The sequence below is a fragment of the Myxocyprinus asiaticus genome, chromosome 18 (genome assembly GCF_019703515.2).
Source record: "Myxocyprinus asiaticus isolate MX2 ecotype Aquarium Trade chromosome 18, UBuf_Myxa_2, whole genome shotgun sequence".
NCBI classification, from domain to species: Eukaryota; Metazoa; Chordata; class Actinopteri; order Cypriniformes; family Catostomidae; genus Myxocyprinus; species Myxocyprinus asiaticus.
In genome coordinates this window covers 47,793,520-47,814,810 of record NC_059361.1, presented here as the reverse complement: position 1 = coordinate 47,814,810, position 21,291 = coordinate 47,793,520, and the positions used below count along the sequence as shown (strand labels likewise).

General features: G+C 38.8%; 1 protein-coding gene across 1 annotated transcript in view; it reads left to right on the top strand.

Moving 5' to 3' along the window:
* Positions 1-12,665, top strand: part of LOC127456156 (src substrate cortactin-like) — a 68,563-nt gene extending 55,898 nt beyond the window's left edge. The window contains exons 10-15 of the mRNA XM_051724500.1: positions 2,131-2,186; positions 2,911-2,980; positions 3,191-3,330; positions 4,269-4,410; positions 4,532-4,600; positions 11,305-12,665. Of these exons, the coding sequence (XP_051580460.1) occupies positions 2,131-2,186; positions 2,911-2,980; positions 3,191-3,330; positions 4,269-4,410; positions 4,532-4,600; positions 11,305-11,441 (614 nt within the window). The 3' untranslated portion in view covers positions 11,442-12,665. The remainder of the gene's footprint in view (positions 1-2,130; positions 2,187-2,910; positions 2,981-3,190; positions 3,331-4,268; positions 4,411-4,531; positions 4,601-11,304) is intronic.
* Positions 12,666-21,291: the final 8,626 nt, after the last annotated feature.

The window sequence follows — 21,291 nt, the reverse complement described above, 5'->3', positions numbered from 1 at the left end:
GACTTACACTGACATCTAGGGGCATGATGCAGCATCACTCAAACACAATAGTTTGCAGGTATAGATGCCATTGTAGAAATTCAGTACTCTCAGTAAGCCATAATTAATTTAATCCATGAGTGAAAGTGTCTGATAACAGGGCGGTGACTGAGATTAAGTGAGTAGTATTCAGCTGGTCATGTGATTTTAACATGGCAGCCCCGATGAGGGGATCCTCTCCATGTAGAATAAAACAGGTTTTATAAAGTTACTGATATGACTAGAGACTTCATCTAAAGTGAGTTATCATGATTATATACATCTGTTTCAAAATTACTATTGTTTAGGAGTTAAACTTTTTTTAATGAGGAAAAAATGACTGAGTGCACCTTTAAAATGAAAAAATGGAATTTGCTGGAATATTTTTTTTTTTTTTTGCAATTAACAGTTTTTATTGATTCTAATGACAAATCCAATAAACATAAAAGGAAACACAGAATCACATTACATAAACCTAAACCCTTCCCTCCGAACATTCCCACCCCCCACCCAACACAAACACACACACCCCAGTGGCCTGACATCAAACCAATAATGACACACCAAATAAACAATAAATCAACAGACAGTATTCAGAAAAATAAATAAAGAAATAAGAAAAAAGAAAAAACAATAAGAACGCACACTCGCATTCAATATTACCCATCTCCCTCCACCGTCTCCCCCAGGGAGCCCTCCACAAAATCCAAGTACCTACTCCATTTTTTTATTAAATAATCCTGTGTTGCCCAGCCTTCTACAAACCATCCCCTCAAAAGCCGCCACCCTGCCCAACTTTGCGCACCACTCCAAAAACGAGGGCGCTCCAGCTGATTTCCATCCCCTAAGGATGACTTGCCTTCCGGTCATGACACCAGCCAGGACCCAACTCTTCATAAACCCATCTCCTACATCAATGACCGTCCCATCACCTAGAACACAGAGCTGAGGCAAAATGAAACCTGAGCAGCCAACACCTCACAAATACAATTCTGAACCCTCAACCAAAAATCTTGAATCTTTACACACACCCAAAAAACATGGGTTATGTCCCCAACTTCTGATTGGCATCGCCAGCAGGTGAGTGTGTCTTTGAGACCAAGTCTATACAATCTAGAGGGGGTCTAATAGAATCGATGTAAAATCTTAAATTGCATCAGACACACCCTTGCATTTCTAGATGTAGACTTGATGTTTTTTAGAACCCTAGCCCACACTCCCTCCTCCAATACCAAATTTAAGTCTTTCTCCCATACTCTCTTAAGAGAAATTGAAGCTCCATCACCCAGATTAACAGGGAATAATACACTGATGCCTCATGACCTTTTCCAAAGGCAGTAATCACCACTTCCAGAGTATCTGCTGCTTTGGGGGGCGTGTGCTACTCCCAAAAACAGTGCAAAGCAGGTGACGCAGCTGTAAATACCTGTAGAATTGAGATCTGGGAATCACAAAATGTTGAATCAAATTTTCAAAAGATCTCAATACTCCACTCTCATACAGGTCACCGAGTACATTAACGCCCCTCATAATCCAGTCTGTTCCAGCAGAAAGGGGACTTAGTAATACATAGTTTAGGGTTCAGCCATAAGCTTGAGGCAACATTTAGATAAATATCCGAATTAAACACTCTGGACACTTTTGTCCATACCGATTGCAAATGCGAAATAACGGAGTGTGATTTAACTTCTCTGGTTAGATTGATAGAAAGGCTTGCAATGGAAAAATAGGGGCAAGAAATTCCTGTTCAATACAAAACCAGGGAGGGGCTCTTTCAGGTGGAAGCAACTAATGAGCCAAATGCCTGAGACCGAACGCATAATAATAAAACAAAATCTTGGGTTGGCCTTGCCCACTTTTGTCAATCGGCCTATGTAACTTATTAAAATGTAATCTGGGATGTTTACCATTCCAAATGAAGGACTTCGCTATGCTATCAAATTGCTTGAAATAAGAGAGAGGGACATCTATAGGGAGTGACTGTAGGTAGTTGACTAGTGTCAAATTTCTACCAGTTTATCGTGTCTATATCACTCACCCCTACTATCAACAGACAATCTACATATATCTACAAAGAAAATGTAGTAATTTTGTTGTTCTCCATCACTGTAGATTATTCTAAAGGATTTGGTGGGAAATATGGTGTGCAGAAGGACCGAATGGACAAGGTAAAATTATTTAATTGTTATTTTGATCTATTTCATGCAGTTAATCAAATCATTACATTTCAAATGTAAATTAGGAAAGGCTACATTTATGTTAATGTTTCATCGAGGTCTGACTTTATGCAGTTTCAACATGCCATGAGCCAAAATTTGAATATTATTATGTTTGTGTCAAATGTTTCAAATAATCTTGACAGACAAATTGAAAATAGAGCTCTTCAGGTTGTAGGCCAAAACCCCGGAAGAGAATTCGCCATGGGTTCCATTGGGATTTTCCTATGGGTTTTTATAATGCCAGATTTTAATTTATATGTAAAATAAGGTCTGTGGTAAACATTACTTGACAATACATAGTCGTTTTGTTCTACAACATAAATTACACACAGTCATACCTCAAATGGGAATTTTGAAGTCATATTGAATTGCATTTTTTATTTTATTTTTTATATATAAACTTGGCGACTTCAAAATTCACATTTGAGGTATAAAAGAGTGTAATTTATGTTTTAGAACAAACGTCCACGTATCTTTAAGTAATGTTTTACCACAGACCATATTGTACTCAAAAACACTTTTATAAAAACCCATAGGAAAATTCAGAGGGAACCCTTGGCAAATTTGCCTTCCAGGTTCACCTACAAATTGGTGTCATGGCTGAAAGCTTTATGCATCACAGATCTTGTCAGTGAGTTTTACTACCACATGATGTTTTTTATGCTGTTGTCAGAGTGCCGGCACATTTGAGGAGGTGGAGAAAACAAGCGCCACATATCAGAAGACCAGACCAATTGAAGCAGGTCAGAATTATGATGCTGTAGAAGCAAAACATTTATGTTTTATAACACAAATATGTTGTGTTTAGCTGGCAGCATTATATCGTTTATATACTGTAGGTTTATTATGCTTTAAATGGGTTGAACTCATGAATGGGTTGTGTTTTGTTGGCAGCATTATATAATTTATAAAGCTTTTTAATGCTTTATAACACATGAATGTGTGGTGTTTAGCTGGCAGCAGTGCTGGCAGTATTAAGGCTCGGTTTGAGAACATTGCAAAACAGGAGGATAAGAAGAGAGCCGAGGAGGAGCGTGCTAGACAACAGGCCAAAGAGAAGCAGGAGCAGGAGGAGGCACGCAGAAAGCAGAAGGTGCCTTCTTTTTTTTTTTCTTTTTTTTTGCATAACATAACACCTATACAACATTCCATCACAAACCTGTGACATCTCTAATAAAGTAATTTACACATTTATTTACTTAAACTTATTACACACTTCAAATGTACCATTAATACAGGGATGTCCAAACTATAGTCCACTTCCAGTTCTGGTGTTGCCGCAGTAGAAATTAAATTAGAATTTGACTTATATTTCATTGTCTGAACACTGGGTGGCATAATCAAATGGCACAGCCAAATGTTAAAAGTAAAAATGTGTGGAAGACATATTACTGTTCTAAATGAGAGAAAGATGTATAATACCACTGATAAATTAAGACTTAAGAATTATTAAGAATTCTTACACATGCACTTTTCAAGTATATACTATAGCACAGAATTCACATTATGATAGGATACTACTTATTACGATTAAGGCTCTGGGTTACTGATCAGAAGGTCGGGGGTTCAAGCCCCAGCACCGCCAAGATGCCACTGTTGGGCCCTTGAGCAAGGCCCTTGACCCTATCTGCTCCAGGGGTGCCGTATCATGGCTGACCCTGCACTCTGACCCCAGCTTAGCTGGGATATGTGAAAAAAAGAATTTCACTGTATATGTGCAAATGTATAATGTGTGATAAATAAATATAATTATAATTAAATAATTATAATTACTTATTTTGTGTTGGCTGGCCCCCAATTAAATATTTTGGACACCCTTCCACTAATGTATACTTAATGTTTAGTGTGTCACAATGTATAATGGTGGTAAAGTAATTTGCTGTTGCTGCAAAAACATGACTGGCAAAAAAATATTGCTCAGATGTGTCAATTCAAAGCACATTTCTGTAATGAGGGTATTGCTTTTGATAGAGGGAGACTATACTCTAATCGGAGATGATGGTTTGTATTGTGACTCATGATCTTGTGCAGGAGGAACCTTCAAATGAGAACGTGGAGAATGGTGCTAATGTGTATGAGGTGGAACCTGCTGCAGCAGAACCCACATATGAAGAACCGCTTCCAGAAGACCTGTACCAGAACCCTGAGCCGGACAGCCAGTACCAGAACACGGGTATCACACCTGGAACATCACACATCATATTCACATACTATTACATTTCATTAGGTCTGCTTCTGGCTCGTTTTGTGCAGATGTTTCAGTCCTCTTAGTGGTTTTTGTGTGTGTTTTACAGGTGATCAGTCAAATGAGTATGGCGAGGATCTGGGTGTGACCGCTGTAGCTCTGTATGATTATCAAGCTGGTAAGTGAACAATTCCATTATCGGCTGGTGTTTTTTCATTCTTGCCTGCACAATTCCTTACATGCATAAACACACACACATGCACGCATACACACACATGCCTGGGTCAGAAGTTTACATACACTTTGTTAGTATTTGGTAGCTAAAACTAAACAAATTTTACTTAAGATTATATTTTTATAGTGTTTAAACAGAGACCATATGATGATGTATGGTTTATGACAAAATAACACCAATGTGGAGACCGGTGATAAAATAAAATGCACTCTCATACAGGTCGCCGAGTGTAACAACCCCCCTCACAATCCACTCTGACCAACAGAAAGGGGACTTAATGATACATAATTTTGGGTTCAGCCATATGCTTGAGGCAACATTTAAATAAATGTCTGAATTAAATACTCTGGCCACTCTTGTCCAAATCATGCAAATGTGAAATAACGGGGTGTGACTTAACTTCTCCAGTTAGTCTGATAGAAAGTCTTTGCAATGGTGAAGTAGGGGCAAGAACTTTCTGTTCAATAAAAAAACCAGGGAGGGGCTCTTTCGGGTGGAAGTGACCAATGAGCCGAACGCATAATAATAAAACAAAATCTTGGGTAAGCCTAGCCCACCTTTGTCAATCGGCCTATGTAATTTGTTGAAATGTAGTCTGGGACGTTTACCATTCCAAATTAAGGACTTCGCAATTCTATCAAATTGCTTGAAATAAGAGAGGGGGACATCTACAGGGAGACTGTAGCAGGTAGTTGAATTTTGGAATACAGTTCATTTTAATAACATCACTCAAACTTTTTAATTAAAGGGTCAAAATTAACTCTAACTAAATCAGACAAATTTGCTGGGAATAAAATACCCAAATACTTAATGCCGTTTGGGCCATTGAAAGGCGCCTGGCTGAAAGGCCGTTACTGGGCAGTACGCAGTCAGAGCTAAAGCTTTGGATTTAGACCAATTTACTTTGTATCCAGAGAACTTGGAAAAGGAATTAATAATTCTGTGGAGGCAAGGCATAGATCTAGTGGGGTCAGAGACAAATAATAAAATATCATCTGCGTAAAGCAAAAGCTTATGCGCCACACCTCCCGCCAGCACCCCCGGAATATCCTCCTCCTTTCTTATCGCGGCTGCTAATGATTCCAGGGCAAGACAGAACAATAATGGAGAAAGAGGGTAACCCTGCCGGGTGCCCCTATCCAGAGCAACAAAATCTGAAATTAATCCATTTGTTTGTACCGCCACTACAGGGTGTCTATAAAGTAACTTAATCCAATCAGTGAATGTACTCCCGAACCCATACATTTCCAAAATCTTAAAGATAATCCCATTCTACCATATCAAACGCCTTTTCGGCATCAAGTGAGATGGCAGCGACCGGAGACTGATCATTCGCTACTGACCACATGATATTAATGAAACTAATGTTATCAGAAGAGCTTCGGCCCCAAATAAACCCCACCTGATCTATATGTATAAGAGATGTTATAAGCCAAATTTTTGACAATTTTTAAATCTGGCTGGATCAGGGAAATTGGACAGTAACTCTTACGCTCCCTTAGATTTTTGTCGTTTTTAAGAATCAGACTGATCCGTGCCTGTGTCATGGTTGGAGGAAGCATTCCATTCTTTAATGATTCCGTATAAACTTCTAACAAAAGTGGAGCCAATTCTGTAGCATAAGATCTAAAAAATTCAGCGGCAAAACCATCTGGCCCTGGAGCCTTGCCTGTAGGTAAGGCCTTAATTACCTTGTCAAGTTCCTCCAATTTATCTCAGAATCAAGAGAATGTTTTTGCTCAGTCATCAGTTTAGGAAGTTCTAATGGTTCCACAAAGTTTCTAATATCTTTATCAGTAGACGAAGACTTGGAACTATAAAGATCAAGATAGAATTCTTCAAAAGCATTATTAATATCAATGGCTGAGGTAAAAATTTCATCCCCAGCAGATTTCACTGAGGGAATGGTAGAAAAAGACACTCTCTGTTTTATATATCTAGCCAAAAGCTTCCCTGCCTTGTCCCCCGACTCAAAGTATGACTGTCTTGCCCTGAATAATCAAAACTCAAAACACTTTTGCAAAAGGGATACATTAAAGCACCAATGTCAATGTTGCTCTAGGGGGCTTATACACTTTTGCTTCACTATGATCAAGGACCATCAAAAGATAAAAATCTCCTCCCAATATTATATCATGAGGGGTGCCAGTGGGTTGCAGCATCCCTTCAAGATCTATAAAAAAAGCCCTGATCATCAGCGTTAGGTGCATAAATATTAGCCAAAATCAACCTTTGCCCCTGAATTTCTCCTAAAACAATAATGACTCTTCCTAATTTATCTTTAATCTGTTTGAGACATTTGAATTGTAGATGTTTATTTATCAGTATAATGACTCCTCTACTCTTACTTGAGCCAGCACTAAAGAAAACATGTCCACCCCATATCTTCCCAAATTTTTCAGCTTCTTGCAGGGAAAGATGTGTTTATTGAAGAAACACTATATCATATTTCTTACACTTAAGAAAATAAATAACCTTCCTTCTTTTTATGGGATGACCCAACCCATTCACATTCCATGTGGAGAGAGATAGTACACTCATATTAACATTTGACATGTTAGAAAAAATAGATTGTGTGTCAAAAATAAAATTATAAAGACCACATTCCCCATTAGTGCAACAATCAAACCCCAAATACCCCCCCCCCCGGCAAAACAGAAAAAAACATGTGCATTAACCCCACGCACGACAGCGCCAAACGGTGTCAATCCCTCTACACTCAAAAGGTCCATGTCCATACGAGAGTCTCTGCGACAACTTTGCCATCAGATTGTTTAAGTCTGGTGCTTCTGCACAAATTTTGTGAGGCAAAATTACATAACAGAAAATACTTTGTAAAACAGACCCCAGACAACAGGCAGAATAAACACAAAGAATGTGTAGATTCATTCACAGAACTGTCTCGAAGGTGTGTTCCTCCACAAAACAAACTCCAGCTGATATAAAGCCATTCAGTTTCCTTGGACAGACAGACAACTGTTCAGTGAGCCGGCTGTTTATGAGTTCAGCAGATGACGAAATCATTCCAATGTCCCTTAAAAATATTCCACAAAAACAAACTCCAGCCAACAGGAGGCATAAGCACAAACAGCGAACAGATTCATCCACGATTCATATCCCGAAGCAGTGTTATTCCACAAAACAAGCTCCATCCGCTAGGCGGAACCAGCACAAAAAGAAACAAAACAGGCATCCCGGTTCCTCGGATGATCAAGTTTATATTGAGCGAGTCAAATTCACTCGGAGGCCGCGTAAAAAAACAAAAAAACAAAAAAAAAACCGCCATGATTTAATCAGTCCGTCAAAAAGATGTCCTTTATGTGAGCATGTAGATATTTTGCGGTCATCCATAATGTCCATTCTCAATCGGGCCGGGAATTTCATTGTAAAAACGATCTTCTGTCAATGCAAACATTTCTTGAAGGAAGTGTCATTCCACAAAATAAACTCCAGCTGCTAGGCGGAGCCAACGCAAAAAGAAACAAAAAATGCCACCCAGTTTCCTCAGACCCTCGAGTGTATGTTCAGTGAGTCAAACCACTAATATAAGAAACATCAAATGGCTTACTCCAATGTATTTATGAAGGAGAGTGCCTGTTTTGGACATGTAAATACTTTGCAACCATCCTTCGTTTCTGTTCTCAGTTTGGCCGGAAATATCAATGCAAAAGCGATCTTCCGTTGATGTAAGAGTTTCTTACATTCCTTGAACCGATCGCGTTTCTCTCGTCGAATTTGCAAAGTCCGGGAACAAGAAAATATTGTGATTCTTCCAAGAAAGCTTTCCTTTGCTCCTCTCCTGGTGCAACACGAAATCTTTATCGGATGATCTCAGAAATTTGGCCAGGATTGATCGGGGCCTGTCTCCCTCAGCAGATCCGTGAGCCGGGACTCTGTGAGCTCGCTTGATTTCCAGTTTATGGCGCGTTATGTCGAGCAGACTCGGGAAGAGCTCGTCCAGGAATTTCACCATATCTCTGCCCTCTTCATGCTCAGGAAGTCCAACAATCCATATGTTATTCCTTCGGCTCATATTTTCAAGATATTCCAGATTTTCCAAAATGTGTTCCAAGTCTGTTTTGGACGCGGGCGGATTAGCGGATAATTCCCTTTCTGATGCATAATCGATTATCTCCAGATAATCGATCCTTTCTCAACATCTGCCACTCTTGTGACCAACTCAGAGAATTTTGTTTCCATCACCTTAATTGATCGAAGTATTACAGCGAGATCCTCCAAGTCAGCAACAGCCTTCGTCAGCATCACTGAGTTGTTGGACAGTTGACGCTGAATTTCTTCTCCCGACGTGCCGTCCAAATCGAGTCCCGGCTCGCGGCCTGTTAGCTTGAGCACGTAAGTGTCTTTTAATGTCTCCAGAGTCTTTTGTTTACCTCAAAGAGCAAATATATAATTGGGTGTATCGAATCTCACTGGATTATAACATGAAAATAATAAAAAAAAAACTAGCGAAGTGCGCAGAGCTCGTGATTCACACGTCTACTTCTCGCATGGCGTCCTGGTTTTTTTTAATATGTGTATATTCTTAATCAGAGTCACAATGGTGACAAATGAATGTTGGTAACCCTGGAGTGCAGGCTTGGTGGGCCCAGAGACTGCACAGGGCACATTTTACCCATACTTCGTTTGGCTTTGAGTTGCCAAATGGCTCCATACAGACAACACAAAAGTTTTCATCATCTGAGGTCTCAGAATCCTCAGATTTGTCTTTCAACATTTTCTTGGCGGGCTTTCTCTCCTTTTTCTTTTGCTTGGGGGAAGGTAAGTAGCACAATCCCCTTTTCTTTGCAGAAGTCGATAGCTTTCACAGATATATGTGAACAGTGGTTATCCAGCAAAAGCAAAACCTTCTTCTCTTGGCTGACCTTTGTGTGTTTTGCAAAGTGATCAGGGAATAAGAGGAAGTCTTCCTCTTGCATCCATCCTGAGGCGTTACCATTTCCGGCACTCCCTGTTGGCCCACTTAGAATAAAGTATTCCTTATAACGTTTACAGGGGAATACAAAGAAGGGGGGGATTGCATTTCCCAGCGCTTGCACAGCACATGCTATTGTAACAAGCACACCTCTTTCACCTGATGTCATCGCACCCAACTGTTTGACTCTGCGACGTGCAACAACACGGTCTGGTGACTGGACTGTTGTTACACCAGTTTCGTCTACATTCCATATGTCGCTCCAGTCAAAGTTGCATCTCTCAATGACCTGTCCAAGGCTGTTGAAGAAACGTTCCACATTTGTGCAGTTAAAACTTGTGGCCCGTGTAAGGCTGGTTGTCTCTAGACTCCTCATTGACAGGTTGGGGTTCCGCTTCATAAAGAAAGTGAACCAGTCAGGCCCTGCCATCTGCTTCTCATCCCATGTTTGTGGGTGTTTCGTGTTATATATTTCTGCCAGTTGATATGCAAACTTTCTGACCTGAAATAAAGTGGAATAGAAATCTCCTGCACCTCAGAAAACTTTGTTGCTGCTCCGGTAACCTACACTCGGAGGATCATTGGACCCCTGGACTCTCAACTTCTGCAGTGATTTGCAGTACCTGCTCAGTATTACGTGGCAGATCCCGTGTGCCTTCAACAGATCTGACTGACTTGCCCTTTTTTGTAAAATCATCAGATGCTTTTTTAAAACATTGGCAGGCACACCTCTCTCTGTCTTTCTTTTCCACTGCCTAGGCATTCTGTAATTATTAAAATCAAGAAACTTTTCTTAGTTGAAAGTAAGGGGATGGTTGTAACATTTTGTAAAGGTGTGTTACAACCCACCCCACCCCTGTCAGCCATTGTTTAGCTAGCTGTATTAGCACAGTGGTTTAAAATTAGCAGGGGAAATGTATCACAGTTTGCCAGAGAAACTACAATTTAATCTAATATAAGTCATATGATTTTATCTGTAATAGTATTCGTTGTAAACAAAATATAGTCTTGGTCAAAACATTTACTTTCTTACCTCAAAATCCGTTTTTTCTCAATAAAATCAGCATGCGCACCACCGTGTGGGATCAGAGAGGAAGTGGAAAAACACTGAAATGATCATATGACTCCTATCTTATCCCTGATTGGTGGAAACCCTTCCCCGTTACAACCATACCCAGTCTCCCCTATATTTTATTAGCCAAGTTGATGTATGCAATAAAACATGCTCATGTACATTTAGTGTTAGAATTGTATTATATTCCTGATGCAAATGTTACAGAATCCATCCATCTTCTATAGCCGTTTGTCCTATGCAGGGTTGTGGGTAGTGCTGGAGCCTATCCCAGCTGTCTTGGGCCGAAGGCAGGGAAATTACCTGGACAGGTGGCCAGTCCATCACAGGACAGCAAACACACACAGACATACACAATCTCACTCTTAGGTAAAATTTAGAGTTTCTAAGGGCATTTTAGAGTTTCCAATTCACTGAACCTGCATGTTTTTGGACTGTGGGGGAAATTGGAGCAAACACTGAAAGCATGTAAACTCCACACAGAAAGGCCTAGAGTGAGCTGGGGCTCAAACCGGAGAACTTCTTGCTGTGAGGCAACAATGCTACCCACTTAGCCACCGTGCCCCCCTATGTTTCAGAATGACCTGAGCAAATCAAATCAAAATAAAGATGCCTTGTGACTCTTTTTTTTTTTTCTTTCAGCGGGTGATGACGAGATTTCCTTTGATCCTGATGACATCATCACCAACATTGAGATGATTGACGAGGGCTGGTGGAGAGGGGTGTGTCGTGGTGCATATGGACTCTTCCCCGCCAATTATGTTGAAGTTCGGCAATAGACCCATATAATGCGCCATTTAAACCGCAGTGCATCTCTGAAGAACACGTCGCCCGATGCTTCCACACCACTGCTTCATCACTTCACTCCTTTTCTTTTCTGTATTGTGCTGGCACTTTCAGACTGCTCCCTTCAGCTGAAACTCGAACTGTCCAGTTCATGTCAATTTATCCTCTGTAGTTGAGCGAGACTTCACTCCAGCCCTGCCAATAGAGATTTTATGATACTTAAAGTTTTTATATACTACATAATATGTACGTACACACAGTGTAAATCAGTGTTTGAAGAGGTGGTTGACCAAAGATGGAGGAATAATGTCAGTTATCATGTACATGGGTGGATTCTTCATGGAATAAATCTGTGGTAGCTCCTAAATCAATTTAAATTCTTAATCATTTTCTCATCTAGCTGTGTTTGAAAAGGTCTTTAAAATATTTCTGATATATGAAGAGGTGTGTATTAAAATAAGATACTAATGGCTTGTTCTATAGTGTAAATTATGAAAAGCGTTTCATTTGCGCCGAGTCTCACATGCTTTTCTTGTTTCTGATTTATATCTATGTAAGTTCTGTGGGTATATATGACTAAATCAGGAGTCTGTGAGTGCATGACATTTGGGACAGCTGAATTATCATCAAGTGATCTTTTGACAAATGACAATCCAGTGCAGGTGCAGTGGAATATAGTATGAAGGCTTAGCAACGATTAATGCCATTTTCTGTTTTACATTTTTAGTTAAGTGACCTTTGCAAACATATTGTCTGTGCTTATCTGTATTTGCTCTCTGTCCATGGTTTAAGAAATATCAATTAAGAATAAAAAATAAAATAGTTTTAGTATTTTTAACACCGCAGTACCACTGAAATACCATTATAAAAGTAATGTAATTATATAAATTCAAAATACTGCGCATTCTTTTATACTACTATTGTATTGAATATTTAAAGAGGATCTATGTTAAAACTACATAACAGCAGTAAACTTTTATTCAGAACAGGCTTGAATTTTCTTTATTCTGGCCCACATATTATAAATAATAATCTTACTTGGGGAGATGCCTAAAAAGAACAAGAACCCTACAGCAAAAAAAACTTAGCAGAATGATTTTCATCGTTTTCAGTATACACCAATGTTATGAATTTCTTTGTATGAGTTGCACATACAGAATCAACACCGGGATTTACAAATTAACAATAAATATGGTTCCAATTTTAAAATATCACAACCTGTTTATGACATCCTCTCAGTTCACTGCTCTCAGATGTTTTTGAATTTCTTTACATCTTTGCTCAATCTACAACATATGCCTGAACATCCACATCAGTTTGAGATCAATTAATGATTTGAAAATGGTGAAACAAGTTAAAATACATTATGAAATATGCAGGTAAGCCCACACATAGCAGTGAATATATATCCCTTTTTATTATGGTAAATATAAGCGAAAGCATTTACACTTTGTGGGATTTATTTTAGCTGTAAGGATCAGAAAAATTAAACTCTTCAGCTGCCCTTGTGGAAGATGACGATGAGTTTGAATTATTGTCCTCATTCAACCCCATGAAACCCAAGAAGCATAATGGACACGGATGGGGCCGATTAACGAGCGCCACGACCCTGCACTTGTCTGGAGTGACTGCAAGTTCCCGACAGGGTAAACATTTTTATGTTTAAGTACAAGTGAATCCCAATTTTTTTGCTAATTCAGCAATCAACATTTTATAAAGATGAAACAAAAACATAATAATGCTCTTTTGTGTACGTGTTATCAAAACTCTCTTAATGTACTTGATCTCTCATTCATTGCAGTTTTTCCAAAAACTTCATTTGCAAACAAGAAGCATTTTCTCATGAATTGCATGTTCTATTTCAATGCAAATTTGAAAACCACTAACACTGCTGCAAAACAACACTTCCTTTCTATTTTCATTATACTGTTCATTGCAATTCCTAAAATATACGAACTATGTATGCAAACTGCATATTGCCAAAAGTTCCTTTCATTTGTTACGTCCCTCCCCATCTAGGGTTGGGAAGGGGGTAACAAGGAAATAAGAATGGAAAAATGTATAAAAATAAATTTAACAGGTATCTAAAGAGGTATCCTCTCCTGTCCCAGCGCTGTAACAAAGATCACTCAATTCTCAAATCAATCAAAAATCATATTTATTTACAAGTTCACAAAAAAAGGGAAGCTTCAAAAGGCTTCAGGAGGGGACCAGGCCAAAACAACAAGTTTTAGGAGAGTACTTTCTAACCTTTACAAACAAAATAAAAATTAACAAAACTCTTTCCTTACTCCCTCTCTAAACCAAAAACAGGAGAAAACATGGTCAATAACAAAAATGGCATCCTACGGCTTCCAAAAGGAACAAAAAAGATAAAACAATGAACTAAGGATTCTCTAGGAGTATCAATAATCTAAAATTATGAAACAATGAATCAACACTTACCACCATTACTAAGTAACAGGTTGTACAATAACAACAGGTAACACTTAGTATAATTCAACAACAACAATAATAATAATAATAATAGCACAATTGCTAGTTGACTGGGACAGGAGAAAACAGTCTCAGCAGCCTGGAAACAAAAGGCCTTCCTGAAGTGAGTTAACTCTCCAGCTATATCCTCAAGCTCTCCATCCAGCAACCAATCAAGGCAGCAATCAAAGGTAACCATTGTTAGCTGGTGTCCATTAACCTTTGCAATGAGGAGAGAGCGAGAGCAAATCACCACAAAACACTGCCACAATACAGACAACACATACACAGTAATCAGTACAATTAAGACTTCCCATGTATTATACAAATAAAAATAATAATTACACCCTGGGACATAACACAGTGCAGTGCCTAAAATAACTAACACTGCTATTCTCACTAGTTTCTTTCTACTCAATATAGTTCTGAAAATAACTCTTTACTTTCAAACGTATTGAATATTCTTGCCGAAAACCACTAAATGCGAGACTGCGAGCAAAACACATTCTATTTTCATGATACCTACCATTGCAATTCCTAAAATATACAAACTACGTATGCAAAATGCATATTGCCAAAATTTCCACGGACCCCTTCATTGCAGTGCCTAAAATAACTAACACTGCCTGCAAAAAAACCACTTCCTTTCTATTTTCATAATACTGATCTTTTAAATTCCTAAAATATACGAACTATGCATGCAAAATGCATATTGTCATACTTTACATAATCGCCTTCACTGCAATGCCTAATATAGATTAATTACAAGAGCCCGTTCACTGCATAGCGAAAAATCATTATGCAAGTAAATCTCATATTCTCACTAGTTTCTTTCTTCTTTTCAATATAGTTCTGAAAATAACTCTTTACTTTCAAATGTATTGAATATTCTTGCCAAAACAACTAAATGTGTGACTGCGAGCAAAACGTTCTATTTTCATGATACCGATCATTGCAATTCCTAAACTATACAAACTATGTATGCAAATGCATATTGCCAAAATTTCCACAGTCCCCTTCATTGCAGTGCCTAAAATGCCTGCATAAAAATACTTCCTTTCTATTTTCATAATACTGATCATTGCAATACCTAATATATATGAACTATCCATACAAAATGCATGTTGCCATATTCTCTCTCTCTTAGTGTTCTTGATCTCTCATTCACTGCAGTGAATGTCTATGTTCTATGTCAATGCAGATTTGAAAACTACTAACACTGCATGCAAAAAAAAAAAAAAAATTCCTTTCTATTTTCATAATACTGATCATTGCAATTAATAAAATATACAAACTATGCATGCAAAATGAATCTTGCCATACTTTACATGATCTCCTTCATTGAACTGCCTGCTATAGATTAATTTCAAGCTGCCGTTCATTGCGTAGCGAAACATCACCATGCAAGCAAATCTCATATTCTCACTAATTTCTTTCTACTTCTCAATAAAGTTCTGAAAATAACTATATTTAATTACAAACATATTGAATATTCTTGTGATTAACATTTGTATTGATTCATCTATTAAAAAGGAACAGCAAAACATAGACACACAAACAAACAAAAAAAGTATATAAATAAATAAAAATAAAATAAATAATAAACTGAATCACACATATCCCCTCCACCTCTCTCCACTGTCCCTCCCCGAGAGCCCTCCAAAAAAGACAGATATTTGCCCCATTTCTCCCCAAACGGGTCTAGACTCCTCAATCTTCTGGATATCCCCTCCTCAAGCGCTGCCACTCTGGAGACCTCTGAACACCACTCCTGAAATGGGAGTGCTCCAGCTGACTTCCAACTCCTTAGAATAATCTGTCTGGCAATCATAATACTAGTTAGGACCCAGTTTTTCACATGTTTATTCTCCAAATTAATGACTGCCCCATCTCCTAAGATAGAGAGTATGGGGCAGAATAAAATCTGAGAGACTGAAACCTTGCACATAAAACTCTGAATCCTCAACCAGAACTCTTGAATCTTAACACATCCCCAAAAGACATGGGTTGTGTCTCCATCTTCTGACTGACATTGCCAGCAGGTGGGTGTGTCTTAAGACCAAGCCTATGCATTCTAGAGGGGGTCCAATAGACTCTATGTAAAATCTTAAACTGCATAAGGCAAACCCTTGCATCTCTAGATGCAAATTTGACATTTTTTAGAATCCTAGCCCAGACTCCCTCCTCCAATACCAAGTTTAGATCTTTCTCCCATAATCTCTTAAGAGAAGCTGAAGTTCTGTCCCCCAGACTCTGTAACAGGGAGTAATACACAGATGCCTCATGACCTTTTCCGAAAGCAGTAATCACCACTCCCAGAGTATCTGCCGCTTTAGGGGGGTGTAAACCACTCCCAAAAACAGTACAGTGTAGGTGGTGCAACTGAAAATACTTACAGAACTGAGATCCTGGAATCCCAAATAGTTTAACCAAATTTTGAAAGGATCTCCGCACTCCACTCTCATATAGGTCACTGAGTGTAGTAAACCCCCTCCCAATCCATTCTGACCATCAAAAAAGGGACTTGTTGATGCATAATTTGGGGTTCAGCCATATGCTCGAGGCAACATTTAAATAAATGTCTGAATTAAACACTGGACACTTTTGTCCATACCAAGTTCAAATGCGAGATAACGGGGTGTAAATTAACTTCTCCGATTAATTTGATCTAATAAAGGCTTTGCAATGGTGAAATAGGGGCAAGAACTTCCTGCTCTATACAGAACCAGGGAGGGGCTCTCTCAGGTGGAAGCGACCAATGAGCCAAATGTCTGAGACCAAATGCATAATAATAAAATAAAATCTTGGGTAGGCCTAGCCCACCTTTGTCAATTGGCCTATGTAACTTATTGAAATGTAATTTGGGATGCTTACCATTCCAAATGAAGGACTTCGCTATGCTATCAAATTGCTTGAAATAAGAGAGGGGGACATCTATAGGCAGAGACTGCAGCAAGTAATTGAATTTTGGAATACAATTCATTTTAATAACATTAACTTTCCCGATCATAGATAAATGCAATGAAACCCATCTGCCCACATCGCTCGAAAACATTTTTATTAAGGGGTCAAAATTATCTCTAACTAAATCATACAATTTTGCTGGGAAAAAAATGCCCAAATACTTAATGCCCTGTTTGGGCCACTGGAAAGCGCCTTGCTGGAAAGTCGTCGCTGGGCAGTACGCTGTCAAAGCCAAAGCTTCAGATTTAGACCAATTGACTTTGTATCCTGAAAACTTAGAAAAGGAATTAATAATTCTGTGGAGGCAAGGCATAGATCTAGTAGGTTCAGCAACGAATAATAAAATATCACCTGCATAAAGCAAAAGCTTTATGGTACCTCCCGCCACCACCCCTGGAAAATCCTGCTCCTTTCTTATCGCAGCTGCTAATGGTTCCAGGGCAAGACAGAACAATAATGGGGAAAGAGGGCAACCCTGCCGAGCGCCCCTATTCAAAGTAAAATAATCTGAAATGAATCCATTTGTTTGTACTGCCGCTACAGGGTGTCTATAAAGTAACTTAATCCAACCAATAAATGTACACTCGAACCCATATATTTCCAAAATCTTAAAAAGATAATCCCATTCTACCATATCAAATGCCTTTTCGGCTTCAAGTGAGATGGCAGCGACCGGAGTCTGATCATTCACCACTGACCACATGATATTGATGAAACGCCTAATGTTGTCAGAAGAGCTGCGGCCCCTAATAAACCCCACCTGATCTATATGTATAAGAGATGTCATAACTTAATCGATTAGCCAAAATTTTTTACAATATTTTTACATCTAGCTGGATCAGGGAAATTGGACGGTAACTTTTACACTTGCTTGGATCTTTGTCCTTTTTAAGAATCAGACTGATCCGGGCTTGCGTCATGGTTGGCAGAAGTTTTCCATTCTTTAATGATTCCGTATAAACTTCTAACAAAAGTGGAGCCAGTTATGCAGCATAAGATCTAAAAAACTCAGCGGCAAAACCATCTGGCCCTGGAGCTTTGTCTGAAGGCAAGGCCTTAATTACCTCGTCAAGCTCCAAGATTATCTCAGAATCAAGAGAAATGTTTTGCTCAGTCATCAATTTAGGGAGTTCTAATGGTTAAACAAATTTTCTAATATATTCATCAGTAGACGAAGATGTGGAACTATAGAGATCAAGATAGAACTCTTTAAAAGCATTATTAATATCAATGGCTGAGGTAAAAATTTCACCACCAGCATATTTCACTGAGGGAATGGTAGAAAAAGACTCTCTTTGTTTTGTATATCTAGTCAGAAGCTTCCCTGCTTTGTCCCCCGACTCAAAGTCTTGCCCTGAACAACCAAAACTCTACTTTCTGCGACAAAATAGTATTATATCTATATTTCAGTCGGGTCAATTCTCTGAGGCCATCAGATGACATTCGGCGCTTCAGCTCTGCTTTGGCACTTTTAATATTCTCTTCCAACTCTACGAGTTCTCGTGCTTTGGATTTTTTGATGAATGAGACATACTGTATGATCCGACCCCTAAGAACTGCCTTAAGTGCCTCCCAAGCCACGCCCACAGACCAGTTGGTCTCCATATAAACACTGATTTCAGTCTTTAACATTTGTTGGAAATCAGGATTTTGCAAAAGCGATACATTAAAACGGCAACTATATGATTTATTTTTCTCTGTATGTGGCAACATCTTTAAACTCACCAGTGCGTGATCCGAGACTAAGATATTTCCAATTGAGCAATCAACAACAGATGTAATGATGGATTTAGATGTAAAAAATAAAAAAAATCTATTCTAGAATAAATCTTATGAACTGATGAAAAAATGTATAATCCCTACCAGATGGGTTCAAAAGTCACCAGATATCCCTTTCTGAAGATTCCAGACAATCGACTTGTTTATCAACTTCTGTCACTCGTGACCAAATCAGACAATTTTGTTTCCATCGCCGTAATCGATCGACGTATTACAGCGAAATCTTCCAAGTCAGCAACAACCAAATCAAGTCCCTCATTCACCAAAAGTGGAGCCAGTTATGCAGCATAAGATCTAAAAAATTCAGCGGCAAAACCATCTGGCCCTGGAGCCTTGCCAGTAGGCAGGGCCTTAATTACCTCGTCAAGCTCCTCCAATTTTATCTCAGAATTAAGAGAATTTTTTTGCTCAGTAGTCAGTTTAGGGAGTTCTAATGGTTCCACAAAATTTCTAATATCTTCATCAGTAGACGAAGATATGGAACTATAAAGATCAAAATAGAACTCTTTAAAAGCATTATTAATATCAATGGCTGAGGTAAAAAATTTCCCCCCCAGCAGATTTCACTGAGGGAATTGTAGAAAAAGACTCTCTCTGCTTTATTTATCTAGCCAAAAGCTTCCCTGCTATTATCATGGCTTCCTAATAATCATGAATTGGCTACATCACTGTATTCTCCTCTCCATTAATAGCTAGTGTGTGGTGGGGGTTCTGGTGCACTATGGCTGCCGTCACATCATCCAGTTCGATGCTGCGCACTTGTGGTGGTTGAGTAGATTTATTAGTTGAGAAGATTTTCTTTAAGTACCTAGAAAGGAATTATTTTTGTTGTTATTAAACCTACTGTGAAGGCCTTTGGAGTACACTGAATTATATGTACCATAATGGTTGTAGAACCAGCTTCAAATTATGTGTGCTTTGTGACATGGTGCGTTATCCAGTTGGGAGTATCCATAAGAAGATGGTAACAACACACCCTACCAACAACCCTATTATATGCATGTTCAAGATTTATAAGACCAGAGGATATTTTTTTCCAATCTGTGTCCACTGTAGCCTCAGATTCCTGTTCTTAGTTGACAGGAGTAGACTGTCACTTAATGGATGATTTTTAGTCAAGAGATTATTGTGTGGACATCAACAATACAGTGCTCACAATTCACACCATGAGGAATGCAACAAGTAGTTGATATAAAGTTAAATGTAAACTGAAGCCACTTGCATGAAATACAGTATGTGTGAGCATGTATGCTTATTGAAGAGCCCTCTCAAGACATTAGTTCACTCGGCTCAGGTCCCTTCATTTTGATTGCATTTGTCTATAAACCAGTGCAAACTATGTGTTTGATGGCTGTATCTCCACTAGTCCAAAAATTCACCTATAAGCACGTTTCACCAGCCCTTCAACCTCATCACAGCACCATCTCCATCCCTCCTGTCCCTTCATGCTTTGCAGATGCCGCCTCCTGTCCTGGCTACGTTCCTGGCTCATTGGTCTCAACCTGACAGACAGAAGAGGCAATGACAGGCTAAGCAATAGCGACTCCATATTTTCTCATTTTTTGACACTTTCTATCCTCTTCACAACCTCTGACATTTATTGTGTGTTGTATTTTTGTTCTTTTATCATCAGTCTGTTTTTCCTCCAGCCTCTAGCGCTGTTATGGATGTGTTCAGTGAAAACACTGAACTGTATTATGCTCTATCAATTACAAAAAAAGCTCCACAGAATCACACAATAATGATTTAATTTATTTATTTATTTTTTACTTGAGAGAATGATTGATTTACTTAGTTTGTGGACTCAATACTTTATGAGCTCTTTAATGTAAGGTTAGTTAGAATAAAGATTGCACACATGAAATTGTCTTTACTCTTGTAGTTAACCCAGCCCACCGCCTTTGTCTTGACAGCACCCATAAACAAAACTACATGACGAACTACTCTAGACAGATGGGTTTTCACCACTACTGCAACAGGAAGAGGCGGGCATTGCGACAGCGGACCTAACTGCTTAGAAGGAACAATGTGCCAATCACACATACGATTCTGTTGGCTACTATATGCTTTCCTTGATGAAAAAAACACTATGTCAGGTCACTTCTGTTAGCATAAGGCCATTCTTTCCCATCTGGACAATACATGGACCATCTAGTTCCATTTATAGCCAATCAATGCCTTCCCAGAGCAGTGTGATGGGAAAGACAAAGCACCTAAACTTGAATTTTTTGTATACTCTCAGTGAACTGTTGGTTTTCTTGATTTTGTTTATTATTATTCTTATTTGGATTCTCCTGATTTGAACTTCTACAAAGCTCTCTTGCTCTCACCTCACTCTCTACCACACTGTTAAGTTATTCTGATGGTTCTGATCATTACTAGTGCTGATAACATTCTGGGGTAGGTCCACAAAGGAAAACTGAAGTAGTAGTTTCTAGAAAGAAGATAATGACAATGTGTTTTTGCTGTTGTGTGTCTGTGGGTTTGTTTTGTGATGCGTTAATTGTGGTGTTCCAATCATTTGTTGGTTTTATACTAACTTGTTTCTTCTGGGCTTTGATCATTTTTCCTCTCTGAAATGAGGCAAGGGGAGTCAGCCTTAGAGAAGGAAAAAAAAAAAGAAAC